General features: G+C 38.1%; 1 protein-coding gene across 1 annotated transcript in view; it reads left to right on the top strand.

Annotated features, from left to right (window-relative positions):
• The window catches only part of WDR44 (WD repeat domain 44), a 97,364-nt gene that overhangs the window by 28,084 nt on the left and 49,053 nt on the right, over positions 1-20,227 (top strand). The window contains exons 2-5 of the mRNA XM_008019537.3: positions 3,602-3,635; positions 12,552-12,626; positions 17,793-18,429; positions 19,206-19,336. Coding sequence (XP_008017728.1) covers positions 3,602-3,635; positions 12,552-12,626; positions 17,793-18,429; positions 19,206-19,336 — 877 coding nt within the window. The remainder of the gene's footprint in view (positions 1-3,601; positions 3,636-12,551; positions 12,627-17,792; positions 18,430-19,205; positions 19,337-20,227) is intronic.

Genomic DNA, 20,227 nt, shown 5'->3' with positions numbered 1-20,227 from the left:
GTAGAAACAATATTGAAGCAAGGTTCATCTGCTCAAAAGTCTATATTTTACTGTCTCCTTGTCTCTCAAAAGGAAATAATAAGTAACTCTGTATAGTTTGTACACAGTTATATGTAAAGCCCTACCAGAACCAATCCAGAGTATTTCCATGTGTGTCAGTAATTAACCAATAACTTTGATCCTTTGAATCAACAGCCAGAGAGTACTGTTTTTGAAACCAGTGACACACAAGAAATAAATGTGGCTTCCTGTTTTTTGTTTTTGTTTTTGTTTTTTTTTTTGACAGACAGCTAAAAAACCTGTTCAGATATCTCAAGGTGTGAGGGTTGCTGGAAAGGCCAAGTTTCTTCCCTTCTCTACCTCATATGGGGCTTAATTTTAAAATATCTTACCCTTCTTGCCTTTATGCCTTTGTTGCAGGTGATTGGCATTCTGAATTTGTACCACATGGAAATCTGTGCCCCTTAAAGGTTTTTCAGGCTAGGTGCAGTAGCTCACCTCTGTTATCCCAGCACTTTGGGAGGCTGAGGTGGGAGGATCGCTTGAAGCTAGGAATTCAAGACCAGCCTGGGCAACAAAGTGAGATCCCGTCTTAAAAAAAAAAAAAAAACCGGTTTTTCATTTTTGCTTTTTAATTGTTGTTGTTGTTTTGATTGCACTTGTGTTATTTAAGACATCGATTTGTGTGGAATCTTCTTTCTTTTTTTGAGTATGGATTAGCTTCAGTCCTAACTAATCAACTCTAGATAAACAGGATTTTGATACATTGCAGTGTAAGTTTGTCAGGGGACCCAAATAATTAGCAATATATGTTTTCATTTCTAAAAATTGTTCTTTGTTAACACATATTTATATTGACCAGACATTGTAATTAAATGGGTGCTATTTTATGAAAATTACTTTTTTTGTTTTCTAAACAAATTTAACCCCCTCCCCCAAACTAGAATTGTATCTCATTTATCTTTGTATCTCTAGTCTTGGTACATAGTAGGTAATTCATAAATGTCAGCTTTGGGTGTCTGGTTTTGTTTTTTGTTTTGAGACAAGGTCTCTCTCTCACCCAGGCTAGAGTGCAGTAGCACAATCATGGCTCATGGCTCCTGGGCTCAAGTGATCCTCCTACATCAGCCTCCCAAGTAGCTAAGACTACAGGTGTGCAACCCCATGCCTGACTGGTTTATTTTTATTTTGTAGAGATGGGGTGTCACTATATTGCCTAGGCTGATCTCAAACTCCTGAGATCAAGCGATTCTCCCGCCTTGGCCTCCCACAGTGCTGGGATTACAGGTATGAGCCACTGCACCTAGCCTGTAAATGTTTGTTGAATAAAGGGATTAATTTTTTGTTACTCAAAAGTAATTTTTTTAACAAACTTAAGTTTTTATTAGAGGTCAAGGATTCCTCTACCAAATGTCATTACCCAATTTGGCATATAAAAACATGTTAGTAGGACTCATTACTTCTCTTGCTTGTGCTACAAAATATGACTTTCAGGAAAAGTCACTTAATCTCTTGGAATCTCAGTTTCTTGATCTGTAAAAAGAGGCTGTGTGATTAGATCATCTTGAAGGTGCCTTTCAATTCAAATTTGCATCATGTAATCATTAGATTTTACCAAAAAAAATTAGGAACGGCATATTAATTATTTAAAACTTTCTTATTGCATAACCCCAAGGTATAACTAAGTAGCCTTATGCTTTGAAGCAGATATCAGACTGTTCCTATTCAAAAAAATAATGTGGGGGAAGGGGTGAAATGGTGAAAAGTTACTTTTAAAAATTATTACATCCAGGCTGGGTATGATGGCTCCCTCCTGTAATCTCAGCAATTTGGGAGGCTGAGGCGGGTGGATTGCTTGAGCCCAGGAGTTCGAGACCACCCTGAGCAATATGGCAAACCCCGTCTCTATACAAAAGTGGAGAAATCAGCTGGGCATGGTGGCACATGCCTGTAGTCCCAGTACTTGGGAGACTGAGGTGGGAGGATTGCTTGAGCCCAGGAGGTTGAGGCTGCAGTGAGCCATGATGGTGTCACTGCACTCAAGCCTGAGTAACAGAATGAGACCCTGTCTCAAAAAAATATATATTACATCCAGAGTAGTCTGTTTAAGAACAGTCTTGCTCCAGTAGAAAAATGAGCAGAGAGCAGTACACAGTGATTCGTTCCTGTAATCTCAGTACTTTGAGAGACTGAAATGAGAGGATTGCTTGAGCCCAAGAGTTCAAGACCAGCCTGGGCAACATAGTGAGACACGTCTCTACAAAAAAAAAATACAAAATATTAGCTGGGTGTGGTGGCACATGCCTGTAGTCCCAGCTACTCAGGAAACTGAGGCTGGACGATCGCTTGAGACCTGGAGTTCGAGGCTGCAATGAGCCAAGATCACACCACTGCACTCTAGTCTGGGCAACAGCAAGACTCTGTCTTTAAAAAAAAAGAAAAAGTAAAAACTGAGAACAAAATGGGTATCTCTTCAAAAGCGATATAAATGTCTAATACATATGAAAATTTTCATCCACACTGGAAATCAAAGTACACATTAAAACACCAATGAGATATACTTTTGCCTGTCAACTTGGTAAGAAAAAGTTTAAAATAACATTCATTTTTGGCGAGGATATTAAGAAATAGGCATTCATAGAGCAGTAGGAGTGTAAACAGGTACAACAGTTATGGTTGGCAGTTTGAAAGTTTCTCAAATTTCTGGAAAGTTTGTATACTTCTGACCTCTAATCCCACTGCTAGATAAACTTATTTTAAGGAAATGTATTATGGAGGTGCACAAATTTTCATTTATAAAGGTATTTGTTGTAGTGTTATGTCATATACAACTATATATACATATGAAGACAAAAGATACTCAAATCTCTAGGTGATAAGATTATGTATGAATCATGGTAATTTTCTTCTCTCTCTTTTTTTTTTTTTTTTTAAAAGAGATGGGATCTTGCTCTCTCCCCCAAGCTGGAGTGCAATCATGGCTCACTGCATTCTTGAACTCCTGGGCTACAGCAATCCTCGTGCCTCAGCCTCCCAGGTAGCTGGGTCTACAGGCAGTAGCCACCACACCTGGATAATTTTAAAATTATTTGTAGAGACAGGGTCTCATTCTGTTGACCAGACTGGTCTTCTCCACTTTTTTTTTCTTTTTCTTTTTGAGATGGAGTCTCGCTCTGTCACCAGGACTGGGATGCAGTGGCATGATCTCGGCTCACTGAAACCTCCACCTCCCGGTTCAAGTGATTCTCCTGCTTCAGCCTCCCAAGTAGCTGGGATTATAGGCACGTACCACCACGCCTGGCTAATTTTTGTATTTTTTGTGGAGGTGGGGTTTTGCCATATTCAGGCTGATCTTGAACTCCTGACCTCAGGTGATCCGCCCGGCTCAGCCTCCCAAAGTGCTGGGATTACAGGCATGAGCCACTGCGCCCAGCCTCTTCTCCACTTTTTGTTTTCCACATTTTCTGTATGCACATAAGACTTTTCAATCACAAAATATATACACACTTTTTAAATGTGGACTTGTCTGTAATAAGTATGTAGAAGTATTTCTCTTCTCATCTCCTCTATTCAACACCTCCTTACTTTTATTTCTGAACAGGTCTCCAGGAAAAGTTGGGCTTTCAACATTCAAGGTAAGTTGTGCTTTCTGAAAGTTATGTTTTTAGAAATTGTATACTTTTTATTTGTGTTTTTATGTAATTCTTCATTTTCTTGCTTTTGCTTTTTTTTACTTATTTTTTGTTCAGTAATATTGTCATTATGTCCTACTTCGTATAAATAGGTACTCTAGAAATACGTAACTAAATATTATGCTGTAAGGAAGGAACTGTAAGTATTTTTTAGATTTCTACTGATTTTTACTTGTTTTATGATGTCTAGAATAAAAGAACGTGTGAGAGTGTGTGTGTGTGTGTTGAAAAAGTAATACTCGGCCAGGCATGGTGGTTCACACCTGTAATCTCAACACATTGGGAGGCTGAGGTGGGCAGATCAGTTGAGGTCAGGAGTTTGACACCAGCCTGGCCAACATGGTGAAACCCCGTCTCTACTAAAAAAACAAATGCAAAAATTATCCAGGTGTGGTGGCGCAGACCTGTAGTCCCAGCTACTTGGGAGACTGAGGCAGGAGAATTGCTTGAACCCAGGAGATGGAGGCTGCAGTGAGCTGAGATCATGCCACTGCACTCCAGTCTGGGCGACAGAGCGAGACTCCACCTCACAAAAAAGCAAAAAATTAATACTTGCGTGACAAAAAATGTACAGTAACTGAAATACATGTATACTTCTTGTGGGCCCATGTACCATCACTATACATAAAAATCAATCTCAGCTTATATTCAGGCAGAGGAGTTTGGTATTGAGATATTATGCCACTCAGAGCCATTTTAAGTATAAGATATCATGAAACAGAATTATTTATATCAGATAGAGTATATATTTTTTATGTGTATGTCTATATGTGTATTTGTATGTATGTGTAATCTCAAACATGCTGTATTTTTTTCAGTTCCAGTATACCGACCTTCTATTTATACACATTGGATACCAGTCTCTTTGATAAATTATGATATATTTATATGAAATATTCTACATTAGTAGAAATGAATGAATTAGTTATATACAATGACATGGATGAATTTCAGCACTAGAGTGTTGAGTGGGGGGTAACTACTTATAGAAAAACATATATAGTAGCATTCCATTTATATTAAGTTCAAAAGCGTGCCAAACTAAAGAATATATTGTTTAGAGAATAGATTGTTTAGATATAAAAACATGGTAAAACTGTGAAAAATTACCAGGGAATGAGAAATACAATATTTAGGGTATTGGTCATTCTCTGAGGGGGAGACATTGTAATGGAAATGGAGAAGGATACACAAGAGACTTGAAAACTAATAAGAATGTTCTTTTTCTTAAATTGAGTGCTTAAGAAAGGTTATATCATAACGCTTTTCTTATGTTAAATAAAAATTATTTTGTATTTACTTAATATTTAATAAAAACACTTTTTAAAAGTAATAACATCTGTAGGGTTGAAATTTACTCAGGACAAAAGGTATATGGTTGAAAATGTAGCTTTCCCCACCTCTCAAACTTCATATCCAGAAGCAATTACTGTTTTTGCTTGTAGGTCTTAAAAGCCATTTAGCTCTAAGATATTTTTATATTATAACAAATAGATTTGGAGAATTTACTTTAACCCAGTAATTATAGATTGTCCTTAACTTGAATGAAATTAGATAACAAGTATACATATTTAGTAAATAAATATGAAGTTGGATATTCATTTTTTTAACTTTTTATTTTGAAATAATTATAGATTCACAGGAAGCTTTAAAGATAATGCAGAAAGGTCCTGTATATTCTTCACCATTTCACCAGTGGTTATAGCTTAATTATAGTACAGTTTTAAAATGAGGAATTTAACATTGGTGCAATGTGAGTGTATAGTTCTGCGCCAATTTTTGATATGTGTATGTTTGTATAACCAACACAATGAAGATGCAGAACTATTTCATCATCACAAAAATCTCCCTTGTACTACCCCTTTGTAACCACATCCACCACCTTCCCCATATCATCCCTAAATCTGTTTTCCGTCTCTATAATTTTATCACTTAAGGAATGTTCCATAAATGGAATTGTATACTACGTAACCTTATGGGATTGGTTGAAAGGGTCACGATCCATCCAAGTTGTTGTCTGTATCAATGGTTTGTTTCTTTTTATTGCCGAGTAGTATTCTATGATAAACATGTACTGAGGCTATTGACTGCATATTATGAATAACAATACATTTATTAATACCATAATATAAAAGAAGGCTTGATATAGTTCTGATTGTTGGTGATTTTACAGTCTGATGGAAGAGACATTTATACAAAAGGGCAATTTATGAGGTCTTGATGTTTGTAAAATAGAATAGATGTGTTAACTGCCACAAGGGGTTTGGAGGAACGAGAGGAAGATAGAGTTGACGGTGAGAGCACTGTTACCTGGAATAGCAGAGAAAAGTTTCAGGGAGGAAATAGAACTTTCGCTGAGCTTTGAAAATTGGGAGAGGTTTGCATAGGTAGATAGAGAAAAATTGGGAAAGCATTGTAGTTAGGAAATAGTAGGGACTAATTAATATGCAAAAGCATGGGATTTACTAGGAGCATTGAAAGACTAGTGTGACCAGTGTAAAAGTTTTAGCAGTAGAGTATTGGAAAAGTAAATTGAGGCCAGATTGTGATGAGCCTTGAATGTCAGTTTACCTGATTTGATCATAATACTATGTATACATGCATTGAAACATCACATTGTACCCTGTAAATATGTATCATATAATGTGTCAATTAAAAATTAAATTATAATTTAGAAAAGAGGCGGGGCGCAGTGGCTCACACTTGTAATCCCAGCACTTTGGGAGGCTGAGACGGGCAAATCACCTGAGGTCAGGAGTTAGAGACCACCTGGCCAACATGGTGAAACTCCATCTTTACTAAAAATACAAAAATTAGCCACGCGTGGTGCCACACGCCTGTAATCCCAGCTACTTGGGAGACTGAGGCAGGAGAATCACTTGGACCTGAGAGGCTGAGGTTGCAGTGAGTCAAGATTGCGCCACTGTACTCCACCCTGGGTGATCGAGTGAGACTCTGTCTCAAGTTAAAAAAAAATTTAGAAAAGAACTCTGATCTTTAAAATTTTGAAGCAGGATATTTTTGGGTTTCTTTCTTTTCTTTCTTTTTTCTTTCTTTCTTTTCTTTTTTTCTTTTTTTTTTTTTTTTTGATGGAGTCTCACTCTGTCACCCAGGCTGGAGTACAGTGATGGAGTCTTGGCTCACTGCAACCTCTGCCTCCTGGGTTCGAGCAGTTCTCCTGCCTCAGCCTCCCGAGTAGCTGGGATTATAGGTGCCAGCCACCACGCCCAGCCAATTTTTGTATTTTTGGTAGAGACGGGATTTCGCCATGTTGGCCACACTGGTCTCAAATGACCTCAAGTGATCTGCCCATCTCGACATCCCAAAGTGCTGGGATTACAGGCTTGAGCCACTGGGCCTGACTAGGATATTTTTGGTTTTTGAAGGTCTCACTCTGTCACCCAGGCTAGAATGCAGTGGCACAATCACAGCTCACTATAACCTTGAACTCCTGGTCTCAATGACTCCTCCCACCTGAGATTCCCAAGTAGTTAGGACTACAGACTCAAACCCCACACCCAGCTATTTTATTTTATTTTTATTTGTTAGAGACAGGGTCCTGCTAGATTGTCCAGACTGGTCTGAAACTCCTGGCCTCAAGCCATCCCCCTCCCTTGGCCTCCCAAAGCATTGGGATTACATGAATGAGTCACTGTGCCAGGCCTAAAGTGGGATATTTAAAAAGTCAATTTTTATATGTCTTACAGCTGTGCTGCCCAAGGTTTTTTGTTGTTGTTTTGTTTGTTTTGTTTTGTTTGGCTGGGGAATTAAGAAAACTGGTGGAAGGGTAGAAGAAAGTTTGGAGGAAAAAGACTTAGGTGCAAAGAAAGCTGTCAAGAGGCAGTTAAAATGTCAAGACATGAGACTCCGACAAAGGGAACAGCATTGAAAGGAATGGATGTATGAATATGACAGTGATTTAAGGGTTACTTTTTAAAACAATTTTCTCAGCAAAAGAGTGGAAGTCACATTTCTAAGTTTTTCTTTTTTAAAACAAATTTCACTTTAGTAGCTTCCCTTCCCTTACTACTAAAAATTACAAGTTACCTGAATTTTTCTATAATTAATGTTTTTAGCTTAATGTTCTTTAGTAGGTAATAAGATTTATGTGAGTGTAGATCACTTTCATACAAATAGTTTGTTGGGTGTGCTTATTAAAATTAAAAAGCTGAAATCTTATAACCAAATACTGCAGGGGGGTAATAGGCAGCTCTATAATATCCAACACAGATGGAGGTAACTGTGATGTGAATTGCTGAAAATTGAATAAGCTACCATACCTTTTAAGGAAGCAAATTTTTGATACTGTGATAGATAGGAGTTAGAGAAATTGCCTAATAGTGGGGAAGCTGGGATTTAGTAAGTACTGCATTTAATAATGGGTCAGAACATCACCAGAAGTAGGTAATGGACTGTCTCAAGTATAGCTAAGTTGGCATTGGTTGTCTATGGACACATGCTTGGCTTGCATTCCTTTGTCCCAAAAGCCTGATCAAGGTGTTAGAAGGACCTGGACCTTATACATCACTGAGAGAGAATCATAGTTGACCATATATCCTAAGTCTGATTTTATTAAGAAGTCTTCTCTGGAGATCCTCTGGTAGGTGCCATATCACTCCTTTAAACTTGTGACTTAAAACAGCAGAGTACCTTAGGAGTTACTGTCTTTTAAAAGTTCAGACTCCAAGACAGTTTTGTTAAAGCCAAATAAAATAGAAGTCTAATCACTGCTTGGCAGTTTTGGCTAGTGTAGGAATGTTAATCTTTTTAAGTAAATAATTGAAACAAATTAGGCCGAGTGCAGTGACACATAGGCCGAGTGCAGTGACTCACGCCTGTAATCCCAACACTTTGGGATGCTAAGGTGGGAGGATCGCTGCATTCTAGCCTGGGCAACTGCGAGACCCTGCCTCTAAAAATCAATCAGTTAATCAAATTGAGGTCCAAAGATTATTAATGTGTAATTTTATGTAGCTTAATTTAGGGAAAATATCCGCAGAATTATGTCGTACAATGCTTCTGATTTTCCTACTGATAAACAGTTATTAGAAAATAATTGGATAAAAATAGTGGGACAGTTGAAGGTTATTTTGCATCAACTGTTATTTATTTTTTATTTTTTCCTGTGGACCCTGTTCTGCTGAGAGCATCAACTATTCTTAATGGTGATCAGCTTCCAAGTATTTCTTTTTTTTTTTTTTTGAGACAGAGTCTTGCTCTGTCCCAGGCTGGACCAAGTATTCTCTTAATAGTGATCAGCTTCCAAGTATTCTCTCTCCACCTTGTCAAGGCTATCTTACCAGTTTGTCTTGGTTAGATTTTTTTTTCTTTTTCTTTTTCTTTCTTTTTTGTTTTTTGTTTGTTTGTTTTTTGTTTGTTTGTTTGTTTGTTTGTTTTAGAGACAGGGTCTCGCTCTCTTGCCCGGGCTGGAATGCAGTGGCATTATCATAGCTCACTGCAGCCTCAGGCTCCTAGGCTCAAGTAATCCTCCCACAACAACCTCCAGAGTAGCTGGGACTGCAGGCACATACCACCATGCTTGGCTAATTTTTTTTTTTTTTTAAAGGCGAAGTCTCACTATGTTGCCCAGGCTGGTCTCAAACTCCAGGTCTCAGCCCGTGCCTGGCCTTCTTTCGCATAAAACCAGGATCCAATTAAAGCCTATGTAAACTTAAGATGTATGTATTAACTGAAGAAAAAACAGAGCATGCATCATTCAACATTTATTCAGCAAATGATTATTTAGTGTCGGACACTGTTTTAGGTACTGAACAAACTGTAGATAGAACAAACAAGGTCCATGCTCTCATGGAACTTACATTCTAGTGGGACAGGGAAGAGACAGAAAATAAGCAAGTAAATAAGGTCATTTTGAATGAGAAGTGCAGTGAAGGAAAATAGGATGATGTTTTCCCAGCACCATTTATTGAATAGGGAAGCCTTTCCCCATTCTTTGTTTTCATCAGGTTTGTCGAAGATCAGATAGTTGTAGATCTGCAGTCTTATTTCTGTATTCTCTATTCTGTTCTACTGGTCTATGTGTCTGTTTTTGTACCAGTACGATGCTGTTTGGTAACTGTAGCCCTGTAGCATAGTTTGAAGTCGGGTAGCGTGATGCCTTGAGCTTTGTTCTTTTTGCTTAGGATTTGCCTTGGCTATTCAGGCTCTTTTTTGGTTCCCTATGAATTTTAAAATAAAATTTTCTAGTTCTGTGAAGAATCTCAATGGTGGTTTAATAGTAATGGCATTAAATCTATAAATTGCCTCGGGCAGTGTGGCCATTTTAACGATATTGATTCTTCCTGTCCATGAGCATGGAATGTTTTTCCATTTGTTTGTGTCATCTCTGGTTTCTTTGAGCAGTGGTTTGTAGTTCTTTCACCTCCCTAGTTAGCTGTATTCCTAGGTATTTTATTCTTTTTGTGGCAATTGTGAATGCTGGGAGTTTATTCCTGATTTGGCTCTCGGCTTGACTGTTATTAGTGTATAGTAATGCTAGTGATTTTTGCACATTGATTTTGTATCCTGAGACTTTGTTGAAGTTGTTTATCAGCTTAAGAATCTTTTGGGCTGAGACTGTGGGTTATCTAGATACAAGATCATGTTGTCTGCCAACAGGGATAATTTGATATCCTCTCTTCAATCCAGTTACTGGGTATATACCCAAAGGAATATACATCATTCTATTATAAAGACACATGCACACAAATGTTCATTGCAGCACTATTCACAATAGCAAAGATATGGAATCAACCTAAATGCCCATCAATGATAGACTGGGTAAAGAAAATGTGGTACATATACACTATGGAATACTATGCAGCCATAAAAAAGAATGAGATCATGTCCTTTGCAGGGACATGGATGGAGCTGGAGGCCATCATCCTTAGCAAACTAATGCAGGAACAGAAAACCAAATACTGCCTGTTCTCACTTATAAGTGGGAGCTAAATGATGTGGACACATGAACACATAGAGGGGAACAACACATGTTGGGGCCTATCAGAGGGTGAAGGGTGGGAGGAGGGAGGGGATCAGGAAAAATGACCAATGAGTACTAGGCTTAATACCTGGGTGATGAAATAATCTGTACAACAAAATCCCGTGACACAAGTTTACCTGTGTAACAAATCTGCACATGTACCCCTGAACTTAAAGGTTTTTTTTTTTTTTAAAAAAAAAAAAAAAAAAAAGGAAAAATAGGATAATGTGATAGAAGGTTAAGGGGTCAGATAAGGCTGTTTTGAGATGGTCAGAAAAGTATTTTCTGATAAAATAGCACTTGAGCTGTGACCCTAATGGCAAGGAACCATCCTATTGGCCAGAGTATAATTGTGAGGGAGTGGTATGAGAGGGAGATGAGTGTAGAAGATATCAAAAATGTAGGCAGAGGCTATGTCATGTTTAGGCCTTCATGGGCCTTCGTACTGTTTGGATTTTATCTAACACTTAAGAGTCCATGAAACAATTTTTTTCTAGAAGAATCTGTGTAACATTGGTAGTATTCCCCAAATTCTGGGGGAGGAATTCAATGCTCAAAGATATTGCAGGTCCTACAGAAATTTCACTGGCATGTTAAATCTTTAACATTTTAATAATCTCTGGAGTAATTTTATTATTGAGCCTATTGTGATCATATCCTGATACGTGTATAAGTGCTACCTAAATAATTAGTGTGACTTGAGTCCCTTATCTAAAATGGTTATAGTGACCTTCGTCTAACAAACTCTGTGATGTACACAAATAATTATGATTTTCTTTCTCAGTATCGAGTAGCATTCAAATTGCTGTACTTCTATAAATAGACAATTTAAGATTGAGAGGAGTATTGTATTGAGATTTGCAAATATATGATTGTCTTATTTTACCCTAATTTTTTCCAGCAGAAATGCAGTATCCATTTCTAACCTCCCAAATATATATATATATGTACGTATGTGTATATAAATGTATACGTAGATATATATGTATTTTTGGTGGGTTTAATTTTTTTCATCTTTTTTCATACTTAGGGGCTTCGTTTAACTTCTGGTTAAGTCTTTATTTCTTTTATCTAAAGCATGTAGAATTTTAAGAAAACTATTCCCTGAATGTGGTTTTCTGTGTTATATACTTTTGTATTTGTGCATATTTATGGAGCAATGCTTTGGGAAAAATAACAATTTTTATTCAACCCCTTGCTTAAATCCTTAATCCTTTTTAGCTATAAAAGTACTTAGAAGTTCTTATCTTCCATTACAGTTTTTTAATGTTAAAAAGTTGAGCAAGTTTTCACGTTTAAAGGTAAATCCTATTGCAGAATAATAGAATATTGCTGATGGGTAACTTTCTTATGCAAATTATATTGTCCCATGGCATAAAATTTCTGGGCATCTATCAGTATTCGGAAATCTAAGGCCTTTAGGCCGGGCCCAGTGGCTCACACCTATAATCCCAGCACTTTGGGAGACTGAGGCGGGTAGATCACATGAAGTTAGGAGTTCGAGACCAGCTGGCCAATAAGGTGAAACTCTGTCTCTACTAAAAATACAAAAATTAGCCAAGTGTGGTGGCACGCGCCTATAATCCCAGCTACTCGGGAGGCTAAGGCAGGAGAGTCACTTGAACCTGGGAAGCAGAGGTTGCAGTGAGCCAAGATTGTGCCACTGCACTCCAGCCTGGGCGACAGAGTGAAACTCTGTCTCAAAAAAAAAAAGAAGAAGAAGAAGAAGAAGAAATCTAAGCCCTTTAAGGACCTTTGAAGCCCTTTAAGGACCTTTGATTTATTAATGCTACATTTTCTCATTTGTATCCCTTTAAAGCATATTTTTAAAAAAATATATCATCATTTGGTCTCTATTTCTTTTCTTTTTCAAACAGGAAACAGAGAACACTGCATGCAAAGTTGGAAATGAGTCCCCTGTACAAGAATTGAAACAAGATGTGTCTAAAAAGGTTGGAAAGATACAATGTCAATATTAGTTTATAACAGACATCGTATTTATATGGTATATTTCAAACAGTTTTTATATTCTTTTAGGACAGCGCTCTGTACATGATTGATGTTCAGTAAATGTTTCATGAATCTGTCACATTTGTGGTTGAAGACATTTCAGTCTTTTTAGAAGTCCTTTTCATATTCTAATTGGTAATTTATCCTTGAAACAGTATTTTACAAAATGCTTTTATTTTTTATTCTTGTATTTTTATCAGAATAAGTCCTAACTATTCTTGAGGTTACTACCAGGAGTTACAGGTATTGAAAAGCTCAGTGCAGCAACATTCTGATGTCTTTAGTAATCAGAAGTTATGAGAAGTCCTTACTCTGATAGTACCTTTGATACCTTTTAAAAAAACTGATGCTATGAAGCTTCAAAGGTTGGTTTACCAGAAGAGACTGAGCACAAGATCAGTCTTTTGAAAATGTGCAGTTCACAGTATCAACATAAAACTCAAAGAGAAAGACAGGATGGTGTGTTTTTATTCATTTATACAAGTTTTAAGTGTTTTCTGTGCCCTAGGCAATCTTCTAGCCAGTGGGTTTCCAGAGGCTAACAAAATGACACATTCTTCACCCCAGAGTTTCTCCAGTAGTGGCACTCGACATTTTGGGTTAATAGAGGGTAGAGGAGGGCCTGTTGTGTGCATTGTAAGATGTTTTAGCAATATCCCTAACTTCTATATACTCGATGCCAATAGCATCCCCAATTCCCAATTATGACAACCAAATATATCTTCAGATGTCTGGGAAGGGGTATGGAAAAAAATAACCCCTAATGGAAAACCACTCTTCTATCCTTATGGAATTTAGAAATTTAATGGACTACATTTTTGGGGGTTTTTTTGTTTGTTTGTTTTTTGTTTTGTTTATTTGTTTCTTTTTTTGTTCTGTCGCCCAAGCTAGAGTGCAGTGGCACGATCATGGCTCACTGTAGCCTCCACCTTCTGGGCTCAAGTGATTCTCCCACCTCAGCCTTTCGAGTAGCTGGGACCACAGGTGTGTGCCACCATGCCTGGATAATTTTTGTATATTTTGTGGAGACAAGGTTTTGCCATGTTACCCAGGCTGGTCTCGAAATTCTGAGCTCACGCAATCCACCCACCTCAGCCTCCCAAAGTGCTGGGATTATAGGTGTGCAACACTGTGCCCAGCTGGACCACATATTTTAATATTGATCATACTTTTTTCTTTAAAGGAAAAATGTTTCCTTTTGGGACAAATGGTGGATTGCATAGCAGTGTACATAATAGGAATTGAACCATTTTTTTAAAAAAGGAAATTGCCTACAATTCTATACTATAACACACAGGTGTCTTGATTTTTCAGCATTTCCTTCTGGTTCTCACCAATTAGCATACATTTTTTCTGCCTAATTGTAGTGTAGGTAGAATTTTATATTCTGTCTTTTACCATTTTTAGATTTTCCTCATACTTCTATATTATTTCTGTACTCAGATGCATCAGTTTCTATCAAGTAAATGGATTACAATGTATCTAGCCATTTTTATTGTTGAAACTTAAAATATTCCTGTTTTTTCCACTATCGCTTTTCTTTTTAAAGAATGTTTTTCTTAGGATAAATTACAAATGCGTAACTATCTATAGTTAATGGGGAAAAAGATGATTTTAAGGAGAGTTTAGAAGATTAATTCAAGTTGTTTAGCTCTGAACTCAAGCTTATGACCCAAAAACCAGCAGATGCAGGGAGATTAACATTCTTAAACAGACTACACCTAAATTCCACTATTTGGACTGATGGCAAGACCATGGAAAGAGTTCACCTTGTCTTTTGTCTTCCTTTCTTTCTTTTTCTTTTTTGAAATGGAGTCTCACTCTGTCACCCAGGCTGGAGTGCAGTGGCACGATCTCGGCTCACTGCAACCTCCGCCTCCCAGGTTCAAGCAATTCTCCTGCCTCAGCCTCCCTAGAAGCTGAGATTACAGGTGTGTGCCCCATGCTGGGCTAATTGTTGTATTTTTAGTAGAGACAGGGTTTCACCATGTTGGCCAAGCTGGTCTTGAACTCCTGACCTCATGAGATCCACCTGCCTCGGCCTCCCGATTACAGGTATGAGTCACTGCACCCGGGCCCCTTTCTTTCTTATATGTAGCTTAAAATATAAACAGGCTTTCTATTATCTTCTACCAACATTTAGAAGAAAAGAAAATATATTTTCTCCCCAGTCCTGTCATTACTAACATTAAATCTCCCAGATCAGTTATCCTGCTCCGTCTCAAAAAAAAAACATTTGGACTGGCTAAGATAGGAGAGAAAAGGCATTACTGAAGGCATGGAGGTGGGGAATGTGCAGAACTTTTGAGGATGAGTCTAGAGAGCAAAGTTAGGGCCAGGTTTTAGGAATGCCTTATGTCATACTAAACTGCTTTTTATTTTTTTTGAGACTTGAGTCTCGCTCTGTTGCCCAGGTTGGAGTGCAGTGGTGTGATCTCAGCTCACTGCAACCTCCACCTCCTGGGTTCAAGCAATTCTTCTGCCTCAGCCTCCCGAGTAGCTGAGATTACAGCCACACACCACCATGCCAGGCTAATTTTTAATTTTTATTTATTTATTTATTTATTTTGTATTTTTAGTATAGACAGGGTTTCACCATATTGGCCAGGCTGATTTCGAACTCCTGACCTCAGGTGATCCGCCCACCTCAGCCTCCCAAAGTGCTGGGTTTACAAGCTTAAACCACTGTGCCTGGCCACAGTGAGCTTTTTGAAGCAAACAATGCTTTAGCATAATCATCTCTGTGTATGTCTTGGTTCTCACTGTTCTCTTAGTCTTGCCCTTTTCACTATTTCCTAAAATCCAGAAAAGAAATGCCAGGGCTGGGCACCATAAGAAGGTGTCATGAGGCGTATCAAGAGGCAGAAAACACGGACCTTGCTCTCCAGGTACTAATTATCTGGTGTAGAGAAAATAAATAGAGCTAACCCATATACAGCTCTGTATTTGTATTATAGTTCATACTATACTGAACAGTAAGAATAGTAATAGAAGTGCAGAGGAGGGAGAGATTATTCTCAGATAAGGGATTGGGGAAGACAGGGGTTGCAACCTCATTTTGACCCCTCTTGTGACACAGACATTTCCATTATGCGTAATGATTATTTCAAACCTTTATACTCACCTCATGCTCACTGTACCCACTCACATCCCCCTCATTTTCAGGAGATAACCTTGTTTCCTACTCCACGTAAATATTAGAGGCTAAAAAGCCTGAATCCATTCCTTTGTATCATCTTTCACTTCTTTTACCTACATATTTATTGTCATTTCTTACCTCTTTTTCATGTCATCCATCACTGATGATTTAGTATTCTTGTTTTCTGTCCAAAGTAGTGTGGTATAATACAAAGATCACTGGACGTTTAAGAAAGATCTGGATTTCAGTTTTGGCTTTGTAGCTTACTAATTGTGGGACTGGCAAATTTCTTAAAGCCTTTACCTCAGAGTCCTGCTTTTCTAGGAGGGAGGTAATCCAGCTACCTAACCCAAAGGTCTATATGGCAATTAAATGAGAATTTGTATACTAGGTCTAATACACAGTAGGCCTTCATTCCTTTCTTTTCCAGAACATTGCTCTGTTATCTTCTTTTCTAGTGGTTCCTTCCCTTCAGGTTATAAAAGTGCTGGGACACTTTATTGAAATCTTTTTGCATTTATAGCTAAGCTTTTTGAAAACTCAGACCGTGCTAATGTCTCTATATCTTCACCTCTTATTCATTCTCAAATCCACTGGAATATGACTTCTGTTATCACTGTTATCATTGAAGTTCTCCGCGCTCAGTAACCACCTAATTGACAAATTGGTTGGACTCTGGTTAGTTCTGGTGAAAGCAAGGTAATTTCTAAGGTTAACAATTTGAAGATTGAGAAAAACTAACATATAGAACATGCTAAGAAATCTGGGATGAATATTACTGAGCAGCAGTAATATCCAGTTCAAGTTAGCATGAAATTGTAGTAAACCAGATTAGGATGGTTCTGTGATACATTCCATTAACTTTCTGAAGCCAAGGAATTGAGAAAGCAGAAGTTGTTCATGGTTGGGCATGGTGGTGGGATAACTGATCTGGGAGATTTAATGTTAGTAATGACAGGACTGGGGAGAAAATATATTTTCTTTTCTTCTAAATGTTGGTAGAAGATAATAGAAAGCCTGTTTATATTTTAAGCTACATATAAGAAAGAAAGGGACCCGGGTGCAGTGACTCATGCCTGTAATCGGGAGGCCGAGGCAGGTGGATCTCATGAGGTCAGGAGTTCAAGACCAGCCTGGCCAACATGGTGAAACCCTGTCTCTACTAAAAATACAACAATTAGCCCAGCATGGGGCACACACCTGTAATCTCAGCTTCTAGGGAGGCTGAGGCAGGAGAATTGCTTGAACCTGGGAGGCGGAGGTTGCAGTGAGCCGAGATCGTGCCACTGCACTCCAGCCTGGGTGACAGAGTGAGACTCCATTTCAAAAAAGAAAAAGAAAGAAAGGAAGACAAAAGACAAGGTGAACTCTTTCCATGGTCTTGCCATCAGTCCAAATAGTAGAGTTTAGGTGTAGTCTGTTTAAGAATGTTAATCTCCCTGCATCTGCTGGTTTTTGGGTCATAAGCTTGAGTTCAGAGCTAAACAACTTGAATTCTTCTCCTGGAGATTTGGATTATCATGGTTTTGTTAAGTGGGCTCAAACCAGTAGGCTGGTATTACAACAAGTTTGGCATAAATATGTAAATGAATCAGGATATTGAGTCTTAATGTACGTTTAGGATTGAACTTAATTTTATAGGGTTATTTGACCTTTTGTACCTAAGTGTTAACACAAATTCCCTATTATGAGGGTTAAGAGTATAGATGCTGGAATCAAACTCCCTGGGTTTATACCTGCTTCATCACTTACTAGCTTTGTGACCTTGGACAAATCATTTGATTAGTTCCCTCATTTATAAAAGGGTGACAGTAGAAGTAGAATCTCTTAAGGTTGTCTTAAAGATTAAAATATGTAAAGTATTAAGAACATTGCTTGGCACTTACTAAGTACTGTGTAAATGATTAGCTGTTATTATGTTCTTATAGATAGCTTCATTTTAAAAAACTACTTTTAACCCTTTCATCAGATTATTGAAAGTATTATTGAGGAGAGTCAGAAAGTACTACAGCTTGAAGATGACTCTTTGGATTCCAAAGGAAAAGAACTCTCTGATCAAGCTACTGCCAGTCCTGTTGTGGCTAGAACAGATCTGAGCAATATACCCGGACTGTTAGCCATAGATCAAGTACTGCAGGAAGAATCCCAAAAGGCAGAGAGTCAGAATACATTTGAAGAGACTGAATTAGAATTTAAAAAATGCTTTCCTTCTGATGAAACCTGTGAGAAACCAGTAGATGAAACCACAAAGTTAACTCAAACAAGTTCAACTGAGCAGCTTAATGTGCTTGAAACTGAAGCAGAAGTATTGAACAAGGAAGCAGTGGAAGTCAAAGGAAGTGATGTTCTAGGACCTGTGTCCTCAGACTCCTTATCTACTAAAGATTTTGCTGCTGTGGAAGAAGTGGCCCCTGCCAAACCCCCGAGACACCTTACTCCAGAGCCTGATATAGTGGCTAGTACAAAGAAGCCTGTTCCAGCACGCCCACCTCCTCCAACTAATTTCCCACCTCCTAGACCCCCACCTCCATCTCGACCTGCTCCACCACCAAGAAAAAGGAAAAGCGAATTGGAATTTGAGACTTTGAAAACTCCTGATCTAGATGGCAAGTATTAATTGAGAAATCACTCTGTTGGTTGGGCACAGTGGCTCACGCCTGTAATCCCAGCACTTTGGGAGGCTGAGGCGGGCAGATCACTTGAGCTCAGTTCAAGACCAGCCTGGGCAACATGGCGAAACCCCATCTGAACAACAACAAAAATAGTACAAAAATTAGCTGGCCATGGTGGCACGCGCCTATAATCCCAGCTACTTGGGAGGCTGAGGCAGGAGAATTGCTTGGGCCTGGGAGGCAAAGACTGCAGTGAGCCAGGGTCATGCCATTGCACTCCAGCCTGGGTGATCAGAGTGAAATCTTGTCTCAAAAAAAGAGAGAGAGCAATAACCCTTTGTGGTGAAATTTTGGAGTTGAAACTGTTTACCTTTCTGCTTTTATTTCACTTTATAAAAAAACTCACTGGCAACCAAGTTATTAAAATTATTTCTTTAGTAATAGACAAAATGTAAAAATGTTTACATTGGTGAAAGTTACTTTACTATAATTGAACACTTCAGCAGACTTCAAACTTTAGAATCTGTTGCCATCTGAGAGAGAGTGGCATGTGAAAAAAACATGGGATTTGGAGACCTAAAGTCTGAATTCAAGTCCTGCATCTTTTTTTTTTTTTTTTGTATGAGCTGTATAGTCTTGAGGAAATTAAATAACTTGTTTGAACCATGGTTTCCCTGTATAGGAAATGAGAGTAATCAAACCACTTTCCTCACAGTGTTGTTATAAGAATCAAACAAAAAGGGTTGTTATTGTTATTATTATCATTGCAGTTCCCAAAGAGAATATTACGTCTGATTCTCTCCTAACTACAAGCATGGCTTCAGAGAGTACGGTCAAGGATTCTCAGCCTTCTCTTGATTTGGCAAGTGCTACCAGTGGAGATAAAATAGTTACTGCCCAGGTTGGTGAATTAGTGTTCCATTTCATATAGACTTTATCAGCTCCCTGCAAGTGGCTGGTTTGTTGATTATGGAGCATTCTATATTCTGCAGGCCAAATATTTCTTTGTCCTCCAAACCTGACCCCCTTACTTCCCTTGATCAGCTCTGCTACACACTAACTGGGTGAGCCTACCAAGTTGTTTGGCATCTGGATCTCAGATGTCCCATCAATAAAATAGAGGAAAAATCCTTCCTTGAGGGTTTGAAATGAGCTAAAATATGCCAAGTATCTAGCAGGTAATAGGTATTCAAAAAACGACAGATGCTAGCAGGTAATAGGTATTTGAAAAACGACGATGCTACTATTTGTAATATTGTTGGTACTAATAAACACCAACTATAGTCTATATTTGTCCTGTATTGGTCAGAATTGAAGACTTTTTTTTATAATTTCCTTTTCCTAATCATAAAAAAACTTTATATGCTAGGAAGTGGGCTACACAAAAGACTTGATAACGTTAATTTTACCACAGCCAGATTCTGGGACTCAGAGCTACTTACATGGTAGCTATGGTGGGCCGGGCTACCAGACTACAACATATGACACTATAGTCTTGTTATAGCCTTAGAGCAGGGGTCAGTAGTGGCCTGCTTTGGTAGGATCCCCAAGCTAAGAATGTTCTTTACATTTTTAAAGGTTGTTTAAGAAGAAGAATATGCAACAGAGACTGTATATGAACAAAAATGCCTTAAATATTTATAATATGGCTCTTTATAGAGAGAAGTTTTCTGACCCCTACCTTTGAGGTAGCCACATACAGTCCAGATTAATAGCAGTCTTAGTAGAGAAATGCTTTTTGGCTAGGTTCAAATAGAACATTTATTTGTTTTCAAGAATACTAAGACATTAT

This window comes from Chlorocebus sabaeus, chromosome X (assembly GCF_047675955.1).
Source record: "Chlorocebus sabaeus isolate Y175 chromosome X, mChlSab1.0.hap1, whole genome shotgun sequence".
Lineage (NCBI taxonomy): Eukaryota > Metazoa > Chordata > Mammalia > Primates > Cercopithecidae > Chlorocebus > Chlorocebus sabaeus.
The sequence above is the reverse complement of the archived record's forward strand: the minus strand, read 5'-3'. Positions and strand labels throughout refer to the sequence as shown.